A 21,364-nucleotide genomic window follows, 5' to 3' on the forward strand; every position below is an offset into this window, starting at 1 on the left:
GGATCATGTAGGAGCCAGGTTTATTGCAAAGTTAGACCTATGAAAGTGACACTAGCAGGTCAAACTGACTGAGTTAGGAGATCTCTGTTTTTGTCACACCTCATGATTTTCTTCAGTACACTGTTAAGGCATTTGGCATGCATAATGTGCTGGCCTCGTATCAGTCTTTGATGAATTTTCTGTCTTGTCTGTTGTGAGGCTTGTATGGATGATCTTGTTATCTGTGCTGAGTCCTGGGCTGAGCATTTTGGGCAAGTGACGGTGACTTATCTTGGGAAGGTGGTGGGCAGAGGTCAGGTTATCCTGTCCAGGCTAAAGTTGAGTGCATTGTGTTTTTCCTATTTTAACCACCAGTGCAAAGCTTCATTGTTATACAGGTAACCTATTCTGTAAGAAACACTTCCATCTGAAGTTGTTTATCAAGAGGCGGCATGGCTCAGGGGAAGAGTGGCCATCTAGTAACTGAAGGGTTGCTGGTTCGATCCTCACTTTCTCAAGTGACCACGTTGAAGTATTCTTGAGCAAGATACTGAGCCCCTAATGTGTTGTGATAAATGGTATTTCATGACTGTTTCAATTCTAGAGGTGACCCTTGTCCAAATGTTTGCAATTTTAAAAGTACATGCAGCAAAATTTAGAACATCCAAAGTAGCAGCTAGACCATAAACCAAAGTATCACCCCAAGTGATGGCTAGACAATTTAATATTGGTCCCAATGTCACGATCCCTGTCTCGTGTTTCCTGTTTTATTTTGTAGTCAAGTCTTGTCTTCCTGACCTCCCTTATGTGATTACCTTATGTGTCTCACCTGGGTGATTGCACCACTTGTGTCTCGTTTCCCCTTGTGTATTTAACCTCTGTGTTTTCCCCTGTTCGGGGTTGGGCCATTTTTGTGTATTTCACATATGTGCCATCGTGGTGTGTACACTAAACTAATTGTTGTCACAGAGTCACCGGTCTCCAGTGTCATGTCTCAAGTCTCAAGCCACCAACCTCCCCATCTCAAGCCTCCAGTGTCCCCTGTCTCAAGCCTCCCTTGTTTCCAATAAACCTCTTTTGTGCACCGTCCCACTCTGTCTGCCCTTGGGTCTACTTCCCTCCTCCACCCCCACGTAACATCCACTGACTATGCCACATTAGCCATCAGTGATAACAGTTTGATTGTGCCTGACACCCACCTGGCTTGCGGGGATAAAATGTTGTATGGAATGGCCTTTGCGCCAGAGTGATGTTGCTTGCTCCCTTTAAAACATAAAACTGAGTGTTGGTGCTCTTTCTCACCTCTCTAAGTAACTAGCTGAAACATCTCCCATAACAGGGTTGCCCATGACATGGCAAAACAGAAAAACTTTCAATATACTCTTTGCTCAAAAGGGTGGTGTTTGTGTTATGTTTATCCAAAACAACACAACTCCCGAAGCTTCTGTCACATAAACCCTAGAACAGGGGTTCTCAAATACAAATCTTAAAGGGCCATTAAGAATTTTTTTCAATGAGTCAAAGGTCCATTTATTGAGGTTGGTCAGGCCACATGCAATAATACTATAATATTCCAAAACAAAATGCCCTTTTGATTCAAAACAAGAACAAAAATACGAACTAAAATGAAATGTAATTTCAATTTTGACATAAATTAAACTAAAGAGTTGAATAAAACAGTCTGTGGGTCTCTAGAGGCAGCCGACTGGTACCGGCAGGCCAAGGGCTGTGTGGCTGTGGAAGTCACCAAGGCAAAAACTTGGGCATGGGAGGAGTTCAATGAGGCCATGGAGGATGACTGTCAATTGGCTCCAAAGAAGTTCTGGCAAACGGTCCGTTGCCTCGGGTAGAAGGCAGCAACTTGCTCACACTGTCTACAGTGGGGACGGGCGGCTGCTGAAGTTGACAATGGAGAGATAGCTGGACAGTGGAAGGAATACTTTGAGGAACTCCTCAATCCCACCAACACATATTCCATGGAGGAAACAGAGTCAGGGGAGGACTTGGGGAGGGGTAGATGGTAGTAAGATCACCATGGTCGCTATATTCAGTTCTATGTACAACAGATAACTGTCAAAAGCAAATGCGTTAGCAGGCAAGTAGTATATCTGTGATCAGTTAGATTTCAGTGTCCATATATCCATTCATAGGCTGGACCCTGTACAGGTTGCCAGCCCATCGCAGGGCCAACATATATAGACAAACAACCATTCACACTCACAGTCACGCCTACGGTCAATTTAGTATCCAATCAGCCTAGTCCCCAATTGCATGTCTTTGGACTGTGGAAGGAAGCAGGAGTACCTGGAGAGAACCCACGCAGGCACAAGGAGAACATGCAAATTCCACAAAGAAAGACCCCGTGCCAGAGCAATTATTTTTCCCGGAGGGCAACGTGTGAAAACAAGATTGTTGTGGGGAGCCACACAAAATTTTGTTTTTGTGTAGGAAACATACTGTACACTTAATCTTCTTTCTCGTAAGGCTGGGTGATTTATTGAATTTCAACATAATTTCAACTTCCCACAGTTACAGAAAACAAGATAATCAAAACAAATGATAATTATCTCATACCACTGGATGTTGCATGTTGCTTTGTTTTTGTAGTTTGGGGCACTGTTTCAGCCATCAGTGCACTCCAATTTTTCTTTAAGGCACAGAAACAGTTTAAGTTTGGGCTGGTGTTGAGAAGAAGGACAGGGGTGCCTGTTAAGAAGATGCCAGGAATGCATCGCTGACACAGCTGTCTTGAAACTACTCTGAATTTATAAGAAAACAGAAACTGGAATTGACTTAATAGTTACAATCTTATCACAGAGCAAGCAGAGGATGCACGAACAGCATAGCAGCTAGAATGTGACAGTTCTAGTGTATTTGAATGCAGAGTGAGGGAGCTATCAGCCAATGGTTGAGCTACATTGACATACTTAGAGAGCAAGCAGGCTTTCCTGTGTTTATTAAGTTTCAGAATAAAAAAAAATATGATGAGCATATCAAGTATATGGTGTCATAACATAAACAATAATTCATGTTTAATAATTGTGATTTCACCATCAGTTAAGAGAATCATGGATATGTTTTTTTTTACCATAATTGAGCAGCCCTAATTTCTTGCACATCTGTAATGAGAAATGTGGCTTTTATACTTCCTATTTGAGGGATAAATCAGTGATTTTTAGAGGAAAAGGCAAGCCATTTGTGGTATTCATTCAGACCAGGTGCATAATAAATCACTTTTTGCTGCCAACCTCCTGGTTTTTGTGTCTAAACAATTAACCTCTTGTCCAAAGGTCTTGGAGTTGCTCAAACTTTATTCGGATAAAACTGAGCTGTTCCCAGTCAACTCTACAGCCAATGATGTCACTTCTGCTTCAGTGCTCTAAAACCTAGAAGTGCACTAATCAACATCAAATGTTCCAGAACACGTGAATGCCAGAAGCACTGTGGCAGCATGACTCACCTCTCCGAGATGAAACACAAGCTGATCTTCTGCAGGCCTCCTTCCCACTGCTGTTGCAGAAATGACAGCCATTGGTGCTGCAGAGCTCGCAAACGCTCCATGCACTGCAGGTGAAGCCGCCACACCTGAGCTGACTGATGCTCAGCCTCCCCCAGATCGCCTGCCAAACTCTTGAAACAAGAAGTAACACACTGATACTAAAGTTGTAGGGCTAAAGTTAAGGCTAAGAGTAAGTTCAAATAATCCATTTTGCACCGGTAGGAAATAAATACAATGGATGAAAACCAACTATATGCATTTGTCACTATTTATAGTGCAGGGCTTTACTGCTGCTGGCAGGCAAGCAGGCAATGAGAGTAACTTTCTATTTTGATGAAGCATAATTGTTCTACTTTGATTAAATAAAATATCCAATAAATAGTAAAATCTGGAGGTCAAAAGCTGAAACTAATAAAGTTGTACGACGAACCTTTTCAAGTTTACTTTAATTCTCCATGCACCTTGGAAGTTGTGAAGTTGTGCCAGAAACTAAACTTTTAAATTTTAAAATTTAAACTGAGTTTTAAAATTAACTGTTGTAACATTTTACATAAAAAACATAATGAAATATGTGATTTATTAATACAGAGGGCAGATATCTGTCAGATAACTGATAAAATTTATTGTTTTTTTTCTTGGAATGTTGCCTAATAACCTCTTGAACGTTAATAGACTGTAACCTCGCAAAAATTAAGTCTACTAGGAACAAAAGAGGAAAAAGGAGAGCTAGTTGTCCTGTGTGTCCTTTGAAGCCAACCAGACCATTGTAATGTTAGGCCAAGAGCTGAAACAAATATGCATTAAGTATATTACAAACACTCTTTGTCTATTTAAAGGAAAGTTACAGTATTTTTAAACCTGACTCCTGTTTTCCCATTTTTGAGGCTGTGAATGATGGAAAAAAATCAATGGAATGGGTCCAATAATCAGAGTCACCTAAAACAAGCAACAGTGAAACAGAAGATTTATCAACAGAATCCTGCTTTAGTGGGATTATTTGGTTGATTAAAAACATTGCATAACATGTTAACTTGTAAAATACTAATTTCAGGTGAACAAATGTTTTACTGGCCATTATAATGACCTGAAAGGTGTGTTCACCTTGATGATGCTGTCCAGGCCATCCAGCTGTCTCTCAAATGTCTGATGGAACACGTCAATGTCGTCCTGCAGCTCAGCAGATTGGGTTTGACGCAAAATTGCTCGCCAGCCTTCATTCAGTTTCAACAGGTTCACTGCAGTGTTCCTTTCCTCCTTCTGCAGCTTGTCCTGATTCCAAAGAAAAGTTAGTTTAACTACAGAACTGAAACTGATCAACCTTCCAGGAGAACTCACCTGATTACAATTGTTAAAACACACAAAAAACATTTTTTTTACTTGTGAGATCTTTTACTAAAGTTGCAGCTGAAGCAAAAACATTTCAAGTTAAACTTTTAGGGAAATGCACTTATTATCCATCATACCCAAAGTCAGACAAGAAGATCGATACCTTTCTCTCCTCTCTGCTGATGTCAGCAGCTGAGGCCTACAGAGACAGGCTGACTGCTTGTTACCTTAGCACAGGGGTGGGGAACCATGTGCCATTGAGAACTATGTGTATGCAGGTTTTCCTTCTAACCAAACACTTTAACAGGTGATTTCACTGATAAACACACCTTCAGCCACAGAGGTGTGTTTATCAGTGTGATTTCCTGTTGAAGTGTTTGGTTAGAAGGAAAACCTGCATACACATGGCCCTCCATGGCACATGGCTCCCTACTCATGACTTAGCACAATGAAGGTTATCTGGCTTTGGGGATGATATATGGCATTTCCTTTAACACTTGCACATTCTGTTAAGTGTCAGTTGAGGTGTAAAGAAGTTGGGGAAAAGAGAAGAAGTTTCATTATTATCAAAAGTGATGTGTGATTCCCCTAATTACCAAGATTTAGAATGATTTCTTTTATTCCTACTTTTTTATTAATGGCAATTGGGAAAGGGACATTGGGCAGTTAATAAATAAGACATAGAAATACAATATGTCCCCCATTCAAACATGTCAGTAGGATCCAACTTTACCTTCAGGAACAGTGTCAGGAGCTCCTCCCTCTTCCTGTTTGTCTCTCCATCTGCCTGGACTCGCTGATGCAACTGCAGCAGTTTCTCCTCGTCAGTCTTCCCTCCAATCTTCTTTGTCTTCTTCGGCATCTTTGTCCTCCTCACTCACTGCTTTTGAAACTGTAAAAATTCATGTCAGGATGAAGACCTGCTTACTTAGCAAAATGACTACATCCACTCACATTGCAAGTGTGTAACTCAGATTTTTTTTTAGGTCCATTTTTTTAATGTAACTGTTTACCATCATCTTTTTACAATTTGACTCCTGGCCCTTGTTATTGCTGTTGTTTTATTATAAAACAAACAAGGCGTATTACTAACTTTATGTGTTTTTTATTTACTTCACTTCGCAAGATGCTATTGTCTGGCTTATGTCGAGATTGATTCTTGGTCAGTACATCACCTCTCTTGCCCTGGGTTTGCACTTGACTTCTCCGAAGTGGCCTTCATGTATCTTTTGGAGGATTTCTTTGTGTAGAGAGGATGGTATGACAAACTTGCTCCCCTTCATCACTATGTCATCCACCACTGTTAGCTCCGCTCTTTGATTCCAGTAGTCCAGTATTGTCCTTGGACAGTTTGCTTTGTTTTGTGGTCATCCTTTTTGTATTGTCTCCTTAAGCTCTTTCGCAGTTACATCTGCATTGGTTTCTCTCCTGATTTGTTCGGTTCTGTCTGCGGACACTGGGAGCAATGTCATGATCATGTCAATGTATGCCTGTATCTCTGCATTTTTCTCACTGTCTGCACTTTCCTTCTTTTCGACCGCCCCGGACAGAGTGTTGGCGGTGAACGTGTACTTTCCAGGTGTGTATATCATCTATACGTCATACTTTTGCATCTATCAACATGCACTGTATCCATACTGCACAGTCATGCAGTGGCTTGGACATGATGGTTTATGGTCCATTTCCACTTCAAAAGCTTGGCCATAAGCATATTGGTGAAATCTTTCACATGCATATGAACTTGCTAGAAGCTCTTTTTCAATTTGCGCATACCTGGACTCCGCACTCGTCAAGGCTCTGGATGCGTAGGCGACCAGTAGCCACTGCTCATCACGTTGTTGCAGTAGCACTGCTCCCAAGCCACACTGCAATGCATTTGTGGAGATCCTGGTACTCTTCTCTGGATCGTAGAACTTCAGCACAGGCTCTTGTGGGAGAGTCACCTTCAATTTCAGAAAACATTTTTCCTGCTCATGGGACCAGCTAAGGTAAATGTTTTCACTTCAAACTCACATTTGCCCTCATTCAGGTATAGGTTGACCTCTCTTGTCTAACACTTGTCTCAGTCTTGTGTCGTGTTCTTCTCAAGTGGTTGAGAAGTGTATGGTCTTGTGGTAGACCTCAGGTGCCGACAAGGTGCCATACGACAGACGAAGTAAGCGGTACCTGCTCACAGGTGTGTTGAAGGTACAAAGCTTCAAACTCTGCTCTTCTAGCTTTAGTTGCCAGAAACCTGACAAAGCATCCAGTTTACGAACCACTTGGCACCAGCAAACTGTTTCTTCTCTGGTTGGTAACTTAGAGCGTTCTCTCTTGATTGCCTTATTGAGGTCCCTTAGATCTAGGCAAATTCTCAAAACACCTGTCTTCTTTTGCACTATGACCATTGAACTGACCCGTTTTGTAGGCTCATCAATTTCTTTATGACCTCCATCCATGCGTGCCAGTTCCACCTTAAGTTTTTCCCTCAGTGTGAATAGTACCTTCTTGCAGGGGTGCAAAACTGGGGACATGCTTTCATCCACATTTTCTGTGTTGGGCGGCACAGTGATGCAGTGGTTAGAACTGTCGCCTCACAGCAAGAAGGTTCCGGGTTCGAGCCCCGGCTTGGGCACGGGCTCGTTCTGTGTGGAGCTTTTAATGTTATCCCTGTGCCTGCGTGGGTTCTATCTGGATACTCCAGCCTCCTCCCGCAGTCCAAACACATGCAAGAAGTGACCAGGCTAATTGGATACTCTAAATTGACCATAGACGTGGCTTTGAGTGTGAATGGTTGTCTATATGTGTTAATCCTGTGATGGACTGGCGACCCGTCCAGGGTGTACCCCGCCTCTCACCCGAAGGAAGCTGGGATAGGCTCCAGCTCCCCCTGCAACCCTAACAGGATAAGTGGTAGAAAATGGATGGATTGATGGATGGATTTTCTGTGTTTTCAAGGTAAACATCCAAGTACTTCAAAACGGTCCTTGTACTCCTCCACGAGCGACTCATGATTGTTTGCTGTCTCTGGTGTCACTAGAAACACTCTCTTGACCAGATTGAGCCTCTCACATGCACTGAGTCCTAGGATTGGTTGTACATTTCTATCCATGGTCAGTAGCTGTGCCTTTATCTGCCATCCTTTGCTCATGAAGTTTGCTATACAGCTCCCTTTGACTGATACACTTTCTCCAGTGTATCCTTTCACTTTCATTTTTACAGGATACATCTTGCTCTTTATGCTAAGTGTCCATTCAGCTTTTTCAACACTGCAAATCTGCACACTGTCCACTATGAGCTCTTTGTCCTCCGCCTGTTCAACTGCATGGAATTTATTCTTTGAAGCCGCTTTGCAGTATTTTGAGAAGTGATTGCTATTTCCTCAGTTGTCATAGGACTTGCCATATGCTGGACATGACTTGGGCTTGTGACTGCCTCCGCTACCACACTTGAACTCTGTGGTTTTCTCTTTTGGTTCATTTTATTTGTTAAATGGTGTCCTTTTCTGTTGCTCTTTTTTTGACTATATGCACTTCTATCTCACCTCTGCGTAGCTCCTTCGCCTTAGCACAGGTGGTTTCTGCTGCTCTATGCATACTCACACATTTTTCTAGCAGCAGTCTGTCTCTGAGTGCAGTCTACTGTTCCACAAACTATCCTGTCTGACTTGCGAGTCCCAGATATCCAAACTCACATGTGAAGCTCTGCTAAGTATTGATCGAAAGGTACTCCTTGTTTCTGTTCGTGGGTAAAAAAAAACTTACACCTCTCAAACATTACATTCTGACATGGCAGAAAATACTCCTAAAACTTGGCTTCGTTAGGGTATCCTGATCGAGCTGAAACTTCTCTCTCTCTCTCTCTCTCTCTCTCGCTCTCTCTCTCTCTCTCTCTATACATATGTATGCAGAGCATCTTCTACAGTAACAAACAGAAAGACTGATGCTTTCAGTTTTTCATCATCACCCCAAGCTCCACTTGCCGCTACATATATGTTGAATCTTTGCAAGATTACCAGTCAACTGCATGCATGAGGTAGCTTATCCATGACAGGTTGAGGTACCGGGACTGAAGGTTTAATAATTTGCTGGTTGTCTTCAGGAACTATTTAACTATACAATTCCTCTCTCTCTTCCCTATCACTGCCAGCCATCAGTTGAGCTAGCTAGTATCCTGCTTCTATCTTCACTCAAGCAACCGTGCTCTTGTAACAGCTCCCTTGTGGCAAATTGCGATTGTTTGCCAACAGCCACTTTTGACACCATGTTATGTCTGTTGTTTTACTATAAAAATAAATGAGGCTTATTACTAAGTTTATGTTTTTAGTTATTTATTTACTGGCCTGGTGTGTGGACACATTCACAGAACCAACTGCTCTCCTCCTAACAGGTAAGCGCGCATGCCTATAACTCCTTTAACATGACGGCATGCACAGATGAGCATGACATGCTGCTGTGTGCGTAAAGAAAACAGGTACATGGAGGCCAGAGATGTGATCATATACAATTACATTTTTAAGTTCTCATGCAGTTGAAGCTGGCAAATGGTGAAGCTAATGAAGGCTGGGAGAGGAATAAAGAGAAGGAGAATGTATCTCATGTCATGTAAATTCACTGTCCCTCCACTGACTACCCCGTCACTGTCTGCCATGATTGTTTTTGTTTGTTACACAAAATTAAGATGAATGTCAACCTAGAGTGACATAAAGGTTGCACTGAATTCCAGTATGGGTCAGATGACTGTTCAGAACTGTATCTCATTTAGAACCACATATGAAAGCGGCAAAATTCCGATATGAATATTTCTGTTTCTGTGTGACTTGTGCTGTCATTAAACAACCAGATCTGGGTCACATAAGGGTGAAAAAAGCAGATTTGGACCAATAGAACCCTGCATCTGTGCAGCATCTAGAGCGTAGTCTTCGAAATGCACCAGGGTGATACAGTACCTGAGAAGAGGAAAGCTTTTGATTTACCTTTTTTCTTGCACTAAATTGGAACCACAGTGTGGGACACTGTTTTGCTTTTTCTGCATTTTTTTGATCTAGTGGGTTCAATAAGTTGAAATACCACTTTTGAAACCTTTAGTGCACTGAAGACAGAAAGGATTGTACTTTATCAAATAAAGATAAACTGATCATTTGGCACCCAGTGGTATGTTTCGCATTTTTCAGCATCCAGGGGAAACATTCTTATAACCTAACAGTTTTGTTCTTAAAATTGCACTGAAAACATTTATAGCTTAACCATATCATGCATTTTGGTGCTTCAGTACTCTCCAAAGACTGATGTTGCTGAACCACATCATATAACAGATGAATGGCCAGGAATACACTATGAACCCAAGTACAAAATTATTTTTGCAACAATTTGTCTCTCTGATCATGCAGCAAGCCATGCATACAAGATGTCACTTAGTCTTGTTTGCTTTGTTCATTTCTATTTTATTTTTTTTGTCTAAGGCACCTTAGTTGAGATTATTTTTTGGCTGATTAAGTCAGCTAAATTGAGAAAGGTCTAGCCTTAAATATATTCCAGATAAAGGAAAGGTTTAAATGATAAATGATAAAGAATAGAAACAGAATTTTTTTGGTAAATATATTCAGAATTGTAAAATTCTGACTATATATATAATTACATAAGAATCCAAGTTGATGTTACTTGAATGTCTAACTTCATACATCTGTTTTCTTCTTGATGGACCTAAAAATCAAATATTGCCCACACGTGTTGGTGGATGTGTCCATGATGAGGAGTATAAACATAAACATCACCACATCAAAGAATCCTTCTAGTTTTACTGCCTAAAGAAAAATAGTGCTGATATGGATTAGCAGTGGTGACGGACCAAATGTGAAAAACTGATGCTTTTTTAATGACTGAGACATAAAATTGATAAATATTGTATAAAATTAGTCCACCAAATTGATGAAATGAAAAATGGACATACAGATATTATTGAACTATAAGGATGAATTATTTTCTTTATAAAAGGCAATGGGATGAAGGATAAATGTCAGTAAAACAGATTTATACAAAATTCAATGTATCACAAATTTTGTGTCAAAATGGACTAACTTATCGTGTCATATTTATTTGCAATGGCCAATAATATTGACAGTTATTATAAGTTATCCATAAACAGCTCACTTTATACGTCTGGATACGATTATTTCAGTACAGTTTTTTAGTGGTTGTGAAGAACAAATTCAGCTCATAGAGCTAAATTCTAACTAAGCTAGCAGAAGTTACCGTTCATCGCCTCAGTCTCCACAACGTTCACTGCCATTAAACTCTGTGACGCTCCTAGAATTAAAGTGAATAAAATGTTCCTCCTCACCTGCGAGCGAACAGCTGGAAATATTGTCGGAGTTCTGTCTGCTGGTCAGTGTTTACGTCCCGTCCCCATGGCAACGACTTCATCGAAGAGCCCTTTGTTGGACCGAATCAAGTTTAAAAGAACACAAAAATATTAAGATGAGACAAATAAAGTCCCTCTCAATAGTTGGTAGAATATCACCCCGTCCATTTTTGTCGAGTCCGATTCGTCTACCTGTATTTTATGATTTAACTCGGTTTATTTCAAAACGGTGTAATTCAGAGAGTAATTTTACAGCATGATAACCTCCCTCTATTTATCAAATGTGGTGACGTGACCCTTCAGTCAATAACAGCGCAGAAGTGTGCAATTATGTATCCCACTGACATGTTTTCAAATCGCTTGGAGTCTCATTTATAAAGCTGTCTGAACGCACAAAATGGTGTCATGGGGTGACTTCCCGTAGGCTTGCATGCGCACATCCCCATTAAAGGTGTATCGACCAGTACCCTGCAGCTTAAAACTGGATCACAGTCATAACGTATTGTAGCGTTTCCTGCACAAACGTTCCTGTATAATGTTGTACATGTTGAGATGTTCTGTGAAATGCCGGGCCTGTGAGTGTAGAGCAGGTAGGGGCGGGTTAAAAGTGTATGAGACTCGTGAATGTGCGCGTGCATGTTGTTGTGGTTGAGCACGCTGAATGGATAACACATGATGAGTGGCAGCACGGTTAGCACAGCAAGGGTTTGTTGTCTAGGCGTGGTTACGGCCAACAGTAATCCATCCTGTAAAAGGAATAAACATTTAAACTGGTTCACGCTTCACTCGTCCTTCCGACACGTCCCGGCAGACGCGACAGTATGTTACCTTGGGAGAGAGAATTTTTCTTGATTTCATCCTCATTTTTCCATGGAGGTATGTGTACACAATTAAAAGAGCTGTTGCGGGTGACAAGCTTAAACTGGAAGCAAACTTTGTGCGCACATCATTAATTTGATGCATGATGTGGACTTTTTGTGAGCCAGCGGTGGAGATAGTCATGCCCTATTCTGCCCCAGCAGTGGAACGACCAAGAGGCCAACAAACTGAGAGTCAACTCATCACATCTTTGGCTGCAGCAAAAGCAGAGGTGAACCGAAGAAGATAGCCAGTCACCAGCACAACTCTCCAAACAGGTAAAAGCCAGATGATTAACCTTATGTGTTGTGGCTTTGAGACTCATGCTATTGAATAAAAATTACTACAGACCTTTTGCACCCTTTTAGGAGAGTGTCAGGTGTGAGTGCAGAGACCTATGATGTAATTAAAAGCATATTTTACATTCACTTTATATTTATTATATTCATTTTATTGTGTTGCTAGTGGGTCTCTTCTTTTGTTCTGTTTTTTAACTCTGCATTGTTAGTCAGAAACAATTTTTCGATTCTCTGTATGTCTGAGACATAATTTGACTGGGACACCAGTACCTTCCTGGTATGTATTATATGCACCAAGAGTAGATAATCAAACGTTTATTCTGTTCAATGTTAATAGACAATGTCACTTGTTCGATTGTAATCACTCCACAGAGTGTAGAAAATTGATCTCATCATGTATAAAAACAAAAATCACAATATGGTGTTGTGGAAAAACCTGAAATGAACTGATTGACGTTAGAAGTTTATCTTTGTATGTTCTAATATGGGGGGGCACAGTGGTGCAGTGGTTAGCACTGTTGCCCCCCAAGAGGTGGAAAGTTTGTTTTTTTTAAAGAAAACATTATAAACAAAAACAAAGAAGTTAGGCGACACAGTGGTGTAGTGGTTAGCACTGTCACCTCACAGCAAGAAGGTTCTGGGTTCGAGCCCAAGCTCGGACACGGAATCTTTCTGTGTGGAGTTTGCATGTTATCCCTGTGCCTGCGTGGGTTCTATCTGGATACTCCAGCTTCCTCCCACAGTCCAAACACATGCAAGAGGGGACTTGGCTAATTTGATGCTCTACATTGACCGTAGGTGTGGCTGTGAGTGTGAATGGTTATCTGTGTACATGTATTGGCCCTGCAATGGACTGCCGACCTACCCAGTGTGTACCCTGCCTCTCGCCTGAAAGTTGCTGGGTTAGGCTCAAGCCCCAAATCAAATAATGAAATAATAGTCGAAATAATAGTCGGAGTGGGATGTATGTTTATATTTAGATGAGTAAGATAATTCTGATATAGTTAATGATGATGAATGTTTCATTCATCTGTGTTTTCTGATTGGTGACGTGTTTTCGCCATGGGGCGCAAAAATCTTTGGCTATAGACTCTCATTTAAAGTTGTACATGCACAGTAGCTTGTCTTCAATACAAGAGATAGGAGCATGTTGGGGCGCACCTTTTCTGTGCCCAGAGCTCAATGCAGTTGGATTCACATACCACCATCTTCCTGCCATGGGGCTGACGTCACAGCCATCGGTCATAAAGTTTACTGATTGACAGGCTGATTCGTGGGAGTTGGAAATAATAATAATAATCAGACAGACACAAATTGGAGAGAAAGAGATAAGATAATTCAGTTAAGTCACTTAAGACAACACCTTTTGAGAGGACAGGAGAGGAGAGGAGAGGATTTGAAAAAGCTGCCTCTCTTAAGAAGGCTCAAAAGGACCAGACACAGTAAGACTAAAAAACAACTCTGATGGACTAAAATATGGAGCCTTCTGAACAACCTTCCATCTGGCAGACAAATACATGTGAACCCCCTTGTCTGAGTCCATTTCAAACTCCAGAAAATAGGTGCTCTACATAGAATATAACATCTTGCAAAACTGCTCCATTCCCCCCTGACTCTCAGGGTGGTATGCAGTGAAAAAGCTGGATGCCTCAGAACACGACACTGGTCTGTTTGTGCAAAAAAACTTTTTGCCAGCCATCATATCAGAAGGCAGACCAACACAGTTAACAAGAAAACACTCAAATGGTTCACAGACAATGGGAACAGGATACAGCAGGGCAGGGGAATGATCTGGTTTGTTTTTCCAGGTACTTGACAAACATCACAAGAGGTAATGAGCGATGTCTCCTTTACACACCAGCCAAAAGACATGACACAAAACATGATCATAGGTCTTTTTCATACCCAAATGACCAGCAAGAAGATTATTAACATATGCAGGTTTTTAAATGTCAATCCAGAAAAGACAAGAAATTACAATCTGACAAACTGCAGTCATCAGTTGTAGCATCATGTAATTTTGTTCATTTACGCACAAGCAGACCATCCTTAACACAATAACTTGTCAACATAGGAACAACTTTCTCCCCAGCTTTTGCAGTGTCAAATAATGCATAATTAGAATTTAAATTACAATAGATCTTTATTATTGCTCACATGGACATGAAACTACTAAATTAAGTTTGGAGCTTCACCACTGGCATACAAACACCTGATAGCATACAAATACCCACTTAAAAAACACACACGAAAAATAACTGCAATATGAATATACAAATAATAGTATCCCAAAGTGCAATGGTGCTAGTGCAATTGTAATTGTACAGCAACAGTCCAGTTATAGTTGTTTATTGGGTGGAAAGGAAAAGTAAGGCAGCAGTGCAAAGTCCGGTTCATAATTAAAGCTGCAACCAGCACTGAACAGGCCTTCAAACCCTAAATATACCCTATAATTATATGCGACCTGTGTATGGTTCACTCCTCTTCACAGTGGGGCGCTGTCTTTTGTTTGCGTACCTATGGGCGGGGAGTGCACCTCTATATAGGGGTCTGGTTCCACCTCGCGCACTCTCTCTTTCTCTTCTGGGGCTGGCGTGGCAGAGCTGGTATGCCTTGGGGTGTGCTGCCGTTGGAAGCGTACTTGGTTTGTAAGCGATAATGGCACATGCTATCTTACGCAGGAACAGGTAAGGCACAGTAATGCGCGCTGCTACCTCTTCATCTTGCTTTGGTGACATGTTTGTTTCGCTGCAGTGTGGCGGACTGCCAGTGCCGGGGGACTGGGTTGCCCCACTAGGAGCCCTTTTGGGGCTGTTATGTGACGGTCCCACGTGGTAAGTCGGCATTGTCTGCTCCTCACTTTCATATTGTTGTCCGCTCTTGCTGACTGTATTTCCTCGTGCTGTCGTCCTAGAATATGTTTTCCGCGCACTGTAATACCAGGCTGGTGAGGCCCCCCTAATTATTCAGGTCGTCCCATGGACCCACTGCTGTTTTGCCGGACTGGAAATGTGGACTTGCTACAGACTTTTGCAGAGCTGGTGTCGGGGCTTGTTGCAGCCCCAGGAATTTTGTTTGGTTTATTAGTTTTTTACATTGACGTGGACAGGATTTATTTTGTATTTATTGTGTGAATTTTGTGTACATTTATTTACTTGTGTTTTTTTGTGTTTATTTGGGTTGATTTGTTGTCTTCTATTACTTAAAATATAAAGTCTGTTGACAATCATTGATACAATCGCGTTGATACTTTGATTGTGTGTATCGATAGTGACAATGTAAAAATGGTGTCAAACAAGTAATATTAATATTAAGGTAACAACACCATAGTAATTTAAAGGTGCATTGCAAGTGTTTATTACATTTCTAACTTACCTGTGCTAGAGTTAACACCCCTTTGTTTAGTTATCACTGGTGGTAATAAGAGTATGAGTGAATAAGCCAAACTATTGAACAGAAGGGCATAACCATTGCTACATGTTAAAACTGTGTTGATTCAGCTATGTTAAGGTTATTTGGCCATTCTATAAGTAACTACAAAGATGAAAGTAGCCTTGTATCACATTTAAATCCAACTGACGTAATCAAAGTAAAATGTCAGACATACAATCTTTCACTGAGAGTGACAATAATGGTGGTGGTGAAGGCATACAGCAGCATGAAACAGACATACAACCACAAGCACCTGAAGGCATCGAAGGTGCTAACCAGGTTTCTTCGTCCAAGCCACAAAGAAGTCAAATAGCTCGCAAGTTAACAAAAAGGGCCAAGAATTGCACAAGGAGCAAGTCAAAAGGGTTGTGCACCATTTCATCAAGAGCTACAACAAGTGGAAGGCAGTCATTAAGGACACTAAAGGAATGCTGAGTGGAGAATGCTCAAACAGCCTGCTGTATGAACACATTACTACGGTGAGCAATACTGAAAATAACCTGAACGAGGTTTATGAAGAGTTGAGACGCATTGGCATTCCAGACCACGACACACGTCGCAGAATATACACCTGTGAAGAAGTAACAAGGACAATAATTAAAACTGCTACAAGTTATCTAAACATGGAAACGGATGAAGATCAAAGGATTGAAAAACAAGACAGGAAAGAGAGAGATAGAGAATCTGTGTTTAAGTCTGCAGCATCAGAACAAGTATCTCTCACCATACCAAGTCCAAGTCCGCGAAGTCCTCAGTTCATTCTTGAAGTAGCTCAAAGGTCACATCCAGACACTCAAGCCAGTACTCTATTTACAGACAGGAGGCTGCTGCTGAAGTTGCCACCAATGAAGCTGCATTGCAGGTACTGTTAGAGAAAAAACGTCATATCAAGTAATTTGAACAGCTTGAGGCAGAAGATGCAGAGAGGCAAAGGGTGCTAGAGGCCAAGCGACGAGAGGTGGAACGATTGGAGATAGTAAAGAACTTAAAGGCTGCCAAGGCACAGCAGAAAGTGTATGAACAAAGTGAATGTTCAGATGATGAAATAGTTCAACTGCTCCATCAACATGTCTCCCTAAAGGAGGAGGAAGAAATTGAATGTGAAAGAAACCTGTCTCAGCATAAACCTCCACCACAAGCTATGACACCACCAGAGAGAAAAGATAGCACAGCAGCTCTTGTGAGTGTGTTTGCAGAATCCGTCAGTGCAAGTCACCTTGCTATACCTGAACCAACAACATTCTGTGGTGATCCACTCAGATTTAATGATTGGAAGGTTTCATTTCAGACACTCATTGACAGGAAGAACATACCAGGTAAAGAAGAACTATATTACCTGCGAAAGTATGTGAGTGGCACAGCCAAGAAAGCTATAGACAGCTACTTCTTGCTAGGCACAGTCAGCCTGTCATGCAGCATGGACCATCCTAGACGAGAGATATGGCAATCCATTCCTCATCGCTGTGAGACAGCTTTGTCTCAAATAAAAGGTCTTGAAGTACTCAGTGACTGTAATGAGAATCAAAAGATAGTCACTAGACTTCCAGATTGGCTGAACCAGTTCAGTTCCCAAGCTTCAGCAACTTTGTTCAATTCCTCACACGTGAAGTCGGAATTGCTTGCAATCCAATAATATCTCTCCATGTTCTAAAGTCAAGTGAAAGTGAGATGTGCAAGGTTCCAAGGAACAGAGGTCCTGGAGCAACGGTGCTGGCAACAAACTCAGGTGAAAGGACTGTTGTTACAAGCTGTGCTTTCAGTGAAAAGGCAGGTCAGTCTCACCTGTAGATGTCATTAAGGTCCTCAAGTCTGACTTCTTTGAAAGAGTCTCAGATGACACAAGCATCTCCCAAGAAGACCTCAGATTCCTGTCACAGTTTGTTGGAAATTATTATTTTCATATGCTATGAGACCTGGCAGACAACCTCAACACCTTTGACTGCAGATTTGAGAGGAACAACTTCACACCTCTCACCCACTCCAGCCCACCTCTCATCCAGACCATCAGTCCTGCAGTGACCCCGCCACACCTCCAGCTGCACCCCAACCTGCCCCCCCATCACACTCAGAGTGTGTGAAGATGAGCTGAGGTGGCTGTTCCAGAAACTGAAAATCAAGAAAGCACCAGGCCCAGACGGAGTGTCACCATCCTGTCTGAAAGCCTGTGCTGACCAGCTGGCTCCAGTCTTCACCAGGATCTTCAACAGCTCCCTGGAGAAGTGTGAAGTCCCCGCTATCTTCAAACACTCCACCATCATCCTGGTCCCAAAGAACCCTTCCATCACTGGACTGAATGACTACAGACCGGTGGCCTGATGTCTGTGGTCGTGAAACCCTTTGAAAGACTGGTGTTGAGCCATCTAAGGACTGTAACAGGACCCCTGCTGGACCCCCTGTAGTTTGCCTACCAGGCAAACAGGTCAGTGGATGATGCTGTCAATCTGGGACTGCACTACATTCTGCATCTTGACAGCCCAGGGAGCTACGCAAGGATCCTGTTTGTGGACTTTAGCTCGGCATTCAACACGATCATCCCTGAACTCAGTGGATCACCAGCTTCCTGACAGACAGGAGTCAGCAGGTGAGGCTGGGAGATTTCACCTCAACAAGCCAGACTGTCAGCACTGGCGCCCCCCAGGGGTGTGTCCTGTCCCCCCTGCTCTTCTCCCTCTATACCAGGGGTCGGCAACCCGCGGCTCCGGAGCCGCATGCGGCTCTTTCATTCTTATGTTGCGGCTCTGCGTGGCTTGGGAAAATAAATTATAAGTGTCCGATTGACGTGTATGTTATTTGTCTCAAAAACGTGTCTCATGTCTTCTTTTTAGTCAAAGTTTTTAACTTCTTTCTTCAGACCTTGTGCAATTTCGGTGATCAGCATTCGCCTTCTTCAGAGACGTTTGACAGCACTCCACGTGTCAGCAGGAAGCCGGCATGCGCGGAAAGCCCAGCGACACCTAAACTGCGCTATATCTGAACAAAGTATTTTCTTTGTGTTTGTTCATTTGTTTAATTATTGTTGTAAATTGTAAGATTGTTGTGATCTCGAAATATTAAAATAAAATTATATATAATTCTGGACAATAAGCCGCTACTTTTTCCCCCTGCTTTGAACGCTGCGGTTTATACAACGGTGCGGCTGGCGGTTTCTGGGAGGCTGGTTATATTTTAAACAGACGTTATTGCACCTTTAGGCCTACTGCTGTGTTACAGGCACTTTTAAAAAAACACTTAATAAGTAGGGCTGCAACGATTAGTTGACGTTGTCGACAAAAATTGATAATAGAAATAGTCGACAATAAATTCCATTGTCGACTGTTGTCGCCAGACGCGTTTTTCCAACAGAGTGAGGCATCACACTTGTTTGTAATCTCTGCCGAAAGTCGCGCATGCGCAATAGCGTCTCTTCTCTGAGCGGTAACATACAGAAATGGCGGCGTCAACATCAGGTACGCGTACCAAAACTTCTAAAGTTTGGGAACATTTTAGCCTGGATACTGCGAATAAAAAGACTACTTGGAAAGTTTGCAAAGCAGACCTTGCGTGTCATGGCAGTACCTCGGTGATGCACGAACATTTAAAGAGACAGCACGTCGGGCAGTTGAACGAAACGGAGTCTGACTCGCCTCTGGAGCAGCTACATGAACATTTGCACAGCAACGAGCTCTTTGAAGCCTTCCAGTCTGGATTCAGGGAACACCATAGCACTGAAACAGCACTGGTCAGAGTCTCTAATGATCTTCTTATAGCTTCAGACAGAGGTCTTGTCTCTGTGCTTGTCCTTTTGGACCTCAGTGCTGCATTTGACACCATCGACCACAGCATCCTGCTACAGAGACTAGACCATGACATTGGGATTAAAGGAACTGCCCTAAAATGGTTTAAGTCCTACTTATCTGACAGGTTTCAGTTTGTTAATGTTAATAATGACCATTCGGAGTATAGCAGAGTTACATATGGTGTACCACAGGGTTCAGTTTTAGGACCGATTCTCTTCACTCTTTACATGCTCCCATTAGGTGACATAATCCGGAAGCACTCGATCAACTTCCACTGTTATGCAGATGACACACAACTTTACTTGTCGATGGAGCCAGACGACACAAGCCAGCTTACTCATCTGCAAGACTGCCTGAAAGACATTAAATCCTGGATGTCTTCTAACTTCTTAATGCTCAATTCAGATAAAACTGAGGTAATCATTTTTGGACCTAAACACCACAGGGACATACTCTTGAATCGGATCTCTACTCTAGATGGCATCATCCTAACTTCGAGTACAACTGCAAGGAACCTTGGGGTCATTTTTGACCATGACCTTTCCTTCAGCTCCCACATAAAGCATGTGACTAGGACCGCCTTCTTCCATCTGCGAAGTATCGCTAAGATTAGGAATATCCTTTCCCAGAGTGATGCTGAAAAACTGGTGCATGCATTTATCACTTCTCAGCTGGACTACTGCAACTCTCTCCTGTCAGGATGTCCTAAATACTCTCTCAAGAGTCTCCAGCTGGTCCAGAACGCTACAGCGAGGGTTTTGACGGGAGTTAAGAAGAGAGAACACATCTCTCCCACTTTAGCTTCTCTCCACTGGCTTCCTGTAGGATCTAGAATCGACTTCAAAGTCCTTCTTCTAACTTATAAGGCTCTCAATGATAAAGCTCCATCCTATTTGAAAGAGCTCATTAGTCCCTACTGTCCGACCAGAGCACTCCGCTCCCAGAATGCAGGTCTTTTAGTGATTCCCAGTATCAATAAAAACAGACTGGGAGGTAGAGCCTTTAGTTACCGGGCTCCTTTACTGTGGAACCAGCTCTCTCCATGGGTCAGAGAGGCAGACACTTCAACTACGTTTAAGTCCAGGCTTAAGACCTTCCTCTATGACAGAGCCTTCAGTTAGGACTGGTTCAGGTAGCTCTGAACCATTGATAGCTATGCTGCTACAGGCTTAGACTGCTGGGGGACACATCAGGTTACATGGAGCCCTTCCCTCCTCTCCTCTCCTCTCCCCCTCTCTCCTCCTCTCCTCCCTGCACATTTTTGGAACTGTCATTACCATTACTTGTTGCACTTTGTAGTTTGGCCTTGGTGTCTCGCAGTCTCTCTGTGTTTCCACAGATCCACCAGAGCCCCAACCGCCGCCTGCATCGCCCCCCCCCCCTTATTCCCTACTGTTACACCGGCCTGCGCTCCCCTTCCATGAACCAGTCTGCCATCCAGTCCCCCATCAAGCTGGCTTGCTCTCCCTGCCTCCCCTACCAGAAGCTTCCTTCTTCAGCTGTTATTAACATTTCCGTGTTTCCCACATTTTGTATTGTAAACTGTTTTCTTGTCTGTAGCAACATCTACTGCACGTCTGTCCGTCCTGGGTGAGGGATCCCTCCTCTGTTGCTCACCCTGAGGTTTCTCAGATTTTTCCCTGTTAAAAGGGTTTTCTATGGAGTTTTTCCTCAGTCGATGTGAGGGTCTAAGGGCAGAGGATGTTGTTATGATGCCATGTGAAGCCCTTTGAGACAAACTGTTTGTGAAAACGGGCTATACAAATAAAATTGCCTTGCCTTGCCTCGGTGAGATATTTTCGCTTTAAAAAATGTTTACTTGATTTTGATTTATTTATTTGCCTGTCCCTAAAAAA

The 21,364-nt window shown here is 42.4% G+C and overlaps 1 protein-coding gene and 1 long non-coding RNA gene across 5 annotated transcripts in view; one reads left to right on the forward strand and one right to left on the reverse strand.

Annotated features, from left to right (window-relative positions):
* Positions 1 to 11,489, reverse strand: part of drc2 (dynein regulatory complex subunit 2) — a 26,251-nt gene extending 14,762 nt beyond the window's left edge. For 2 of the 3 annotated variants that reach the window (XM_086183156.1, XM_086183158.1), the window contains exons 1-4: positions 11,123 to 11,320; positions 5,538 to 5,696; positions 4,580 to 4,747; positions 3,440 to 3,609 (exon numbers count right to left, since the gene is read on the reverse strand). In XM_086183156.1, coding sequence (XP_086039282.1) covers positions 3,440 to 3,609; positions 4,580 to 4,747; positions 5,538 to 5,666 — 467 coding nt within the window. In that variant the 5' untranslated portion in view covers positions 5,667 to 5,696; positions 11,123 to 11,320. The other variant, XM_086183157.1, reaches the window with a different exon arrangement.
* A 315-nt stretch (positions 11,490 to 11,804) lies between these two features.
* Positions 11,805 to 15,679, forward strand: LOC147246166 (uncharacterized). 2 transcript variants are annotated; one of them, XR_015109843.1, is made up of 4 exons: positions 11,805 to 12,019; positions 12,130 to 12,279; positions 15,055 to 15,134; positions 15,215 to 15,679. It is a non-coding gene; the product is annotated as an uncharacterized LOC147246166 (long non-coding RNA). The 2 variants fall into 2 exon arrangements; XR_015109844.1 differs by having other exon boundaries at positions 12,166 to 12,279.
* Positions 15,680 to 21,364: the final 5,685 nt, after the last annotated feature.

This window comes from Aulostomus chinensis, chromosome 17, assembly GCF_037954235.1.
Source record: "Aulostomus chinensis isolate RoL2024-O1b breed Wild chromosome 17, RoL_Achi_v1.0, whole genome shotgun sequence".
In the NCBI taxonomy this organism is placed as follows: domain Eukaryota; kingdom Metazoa; phylum Chordata; class Actinopteri; order Syngnathiformes; family Aulostomidae; genus Aulostomus; species Aulostomus chinensis.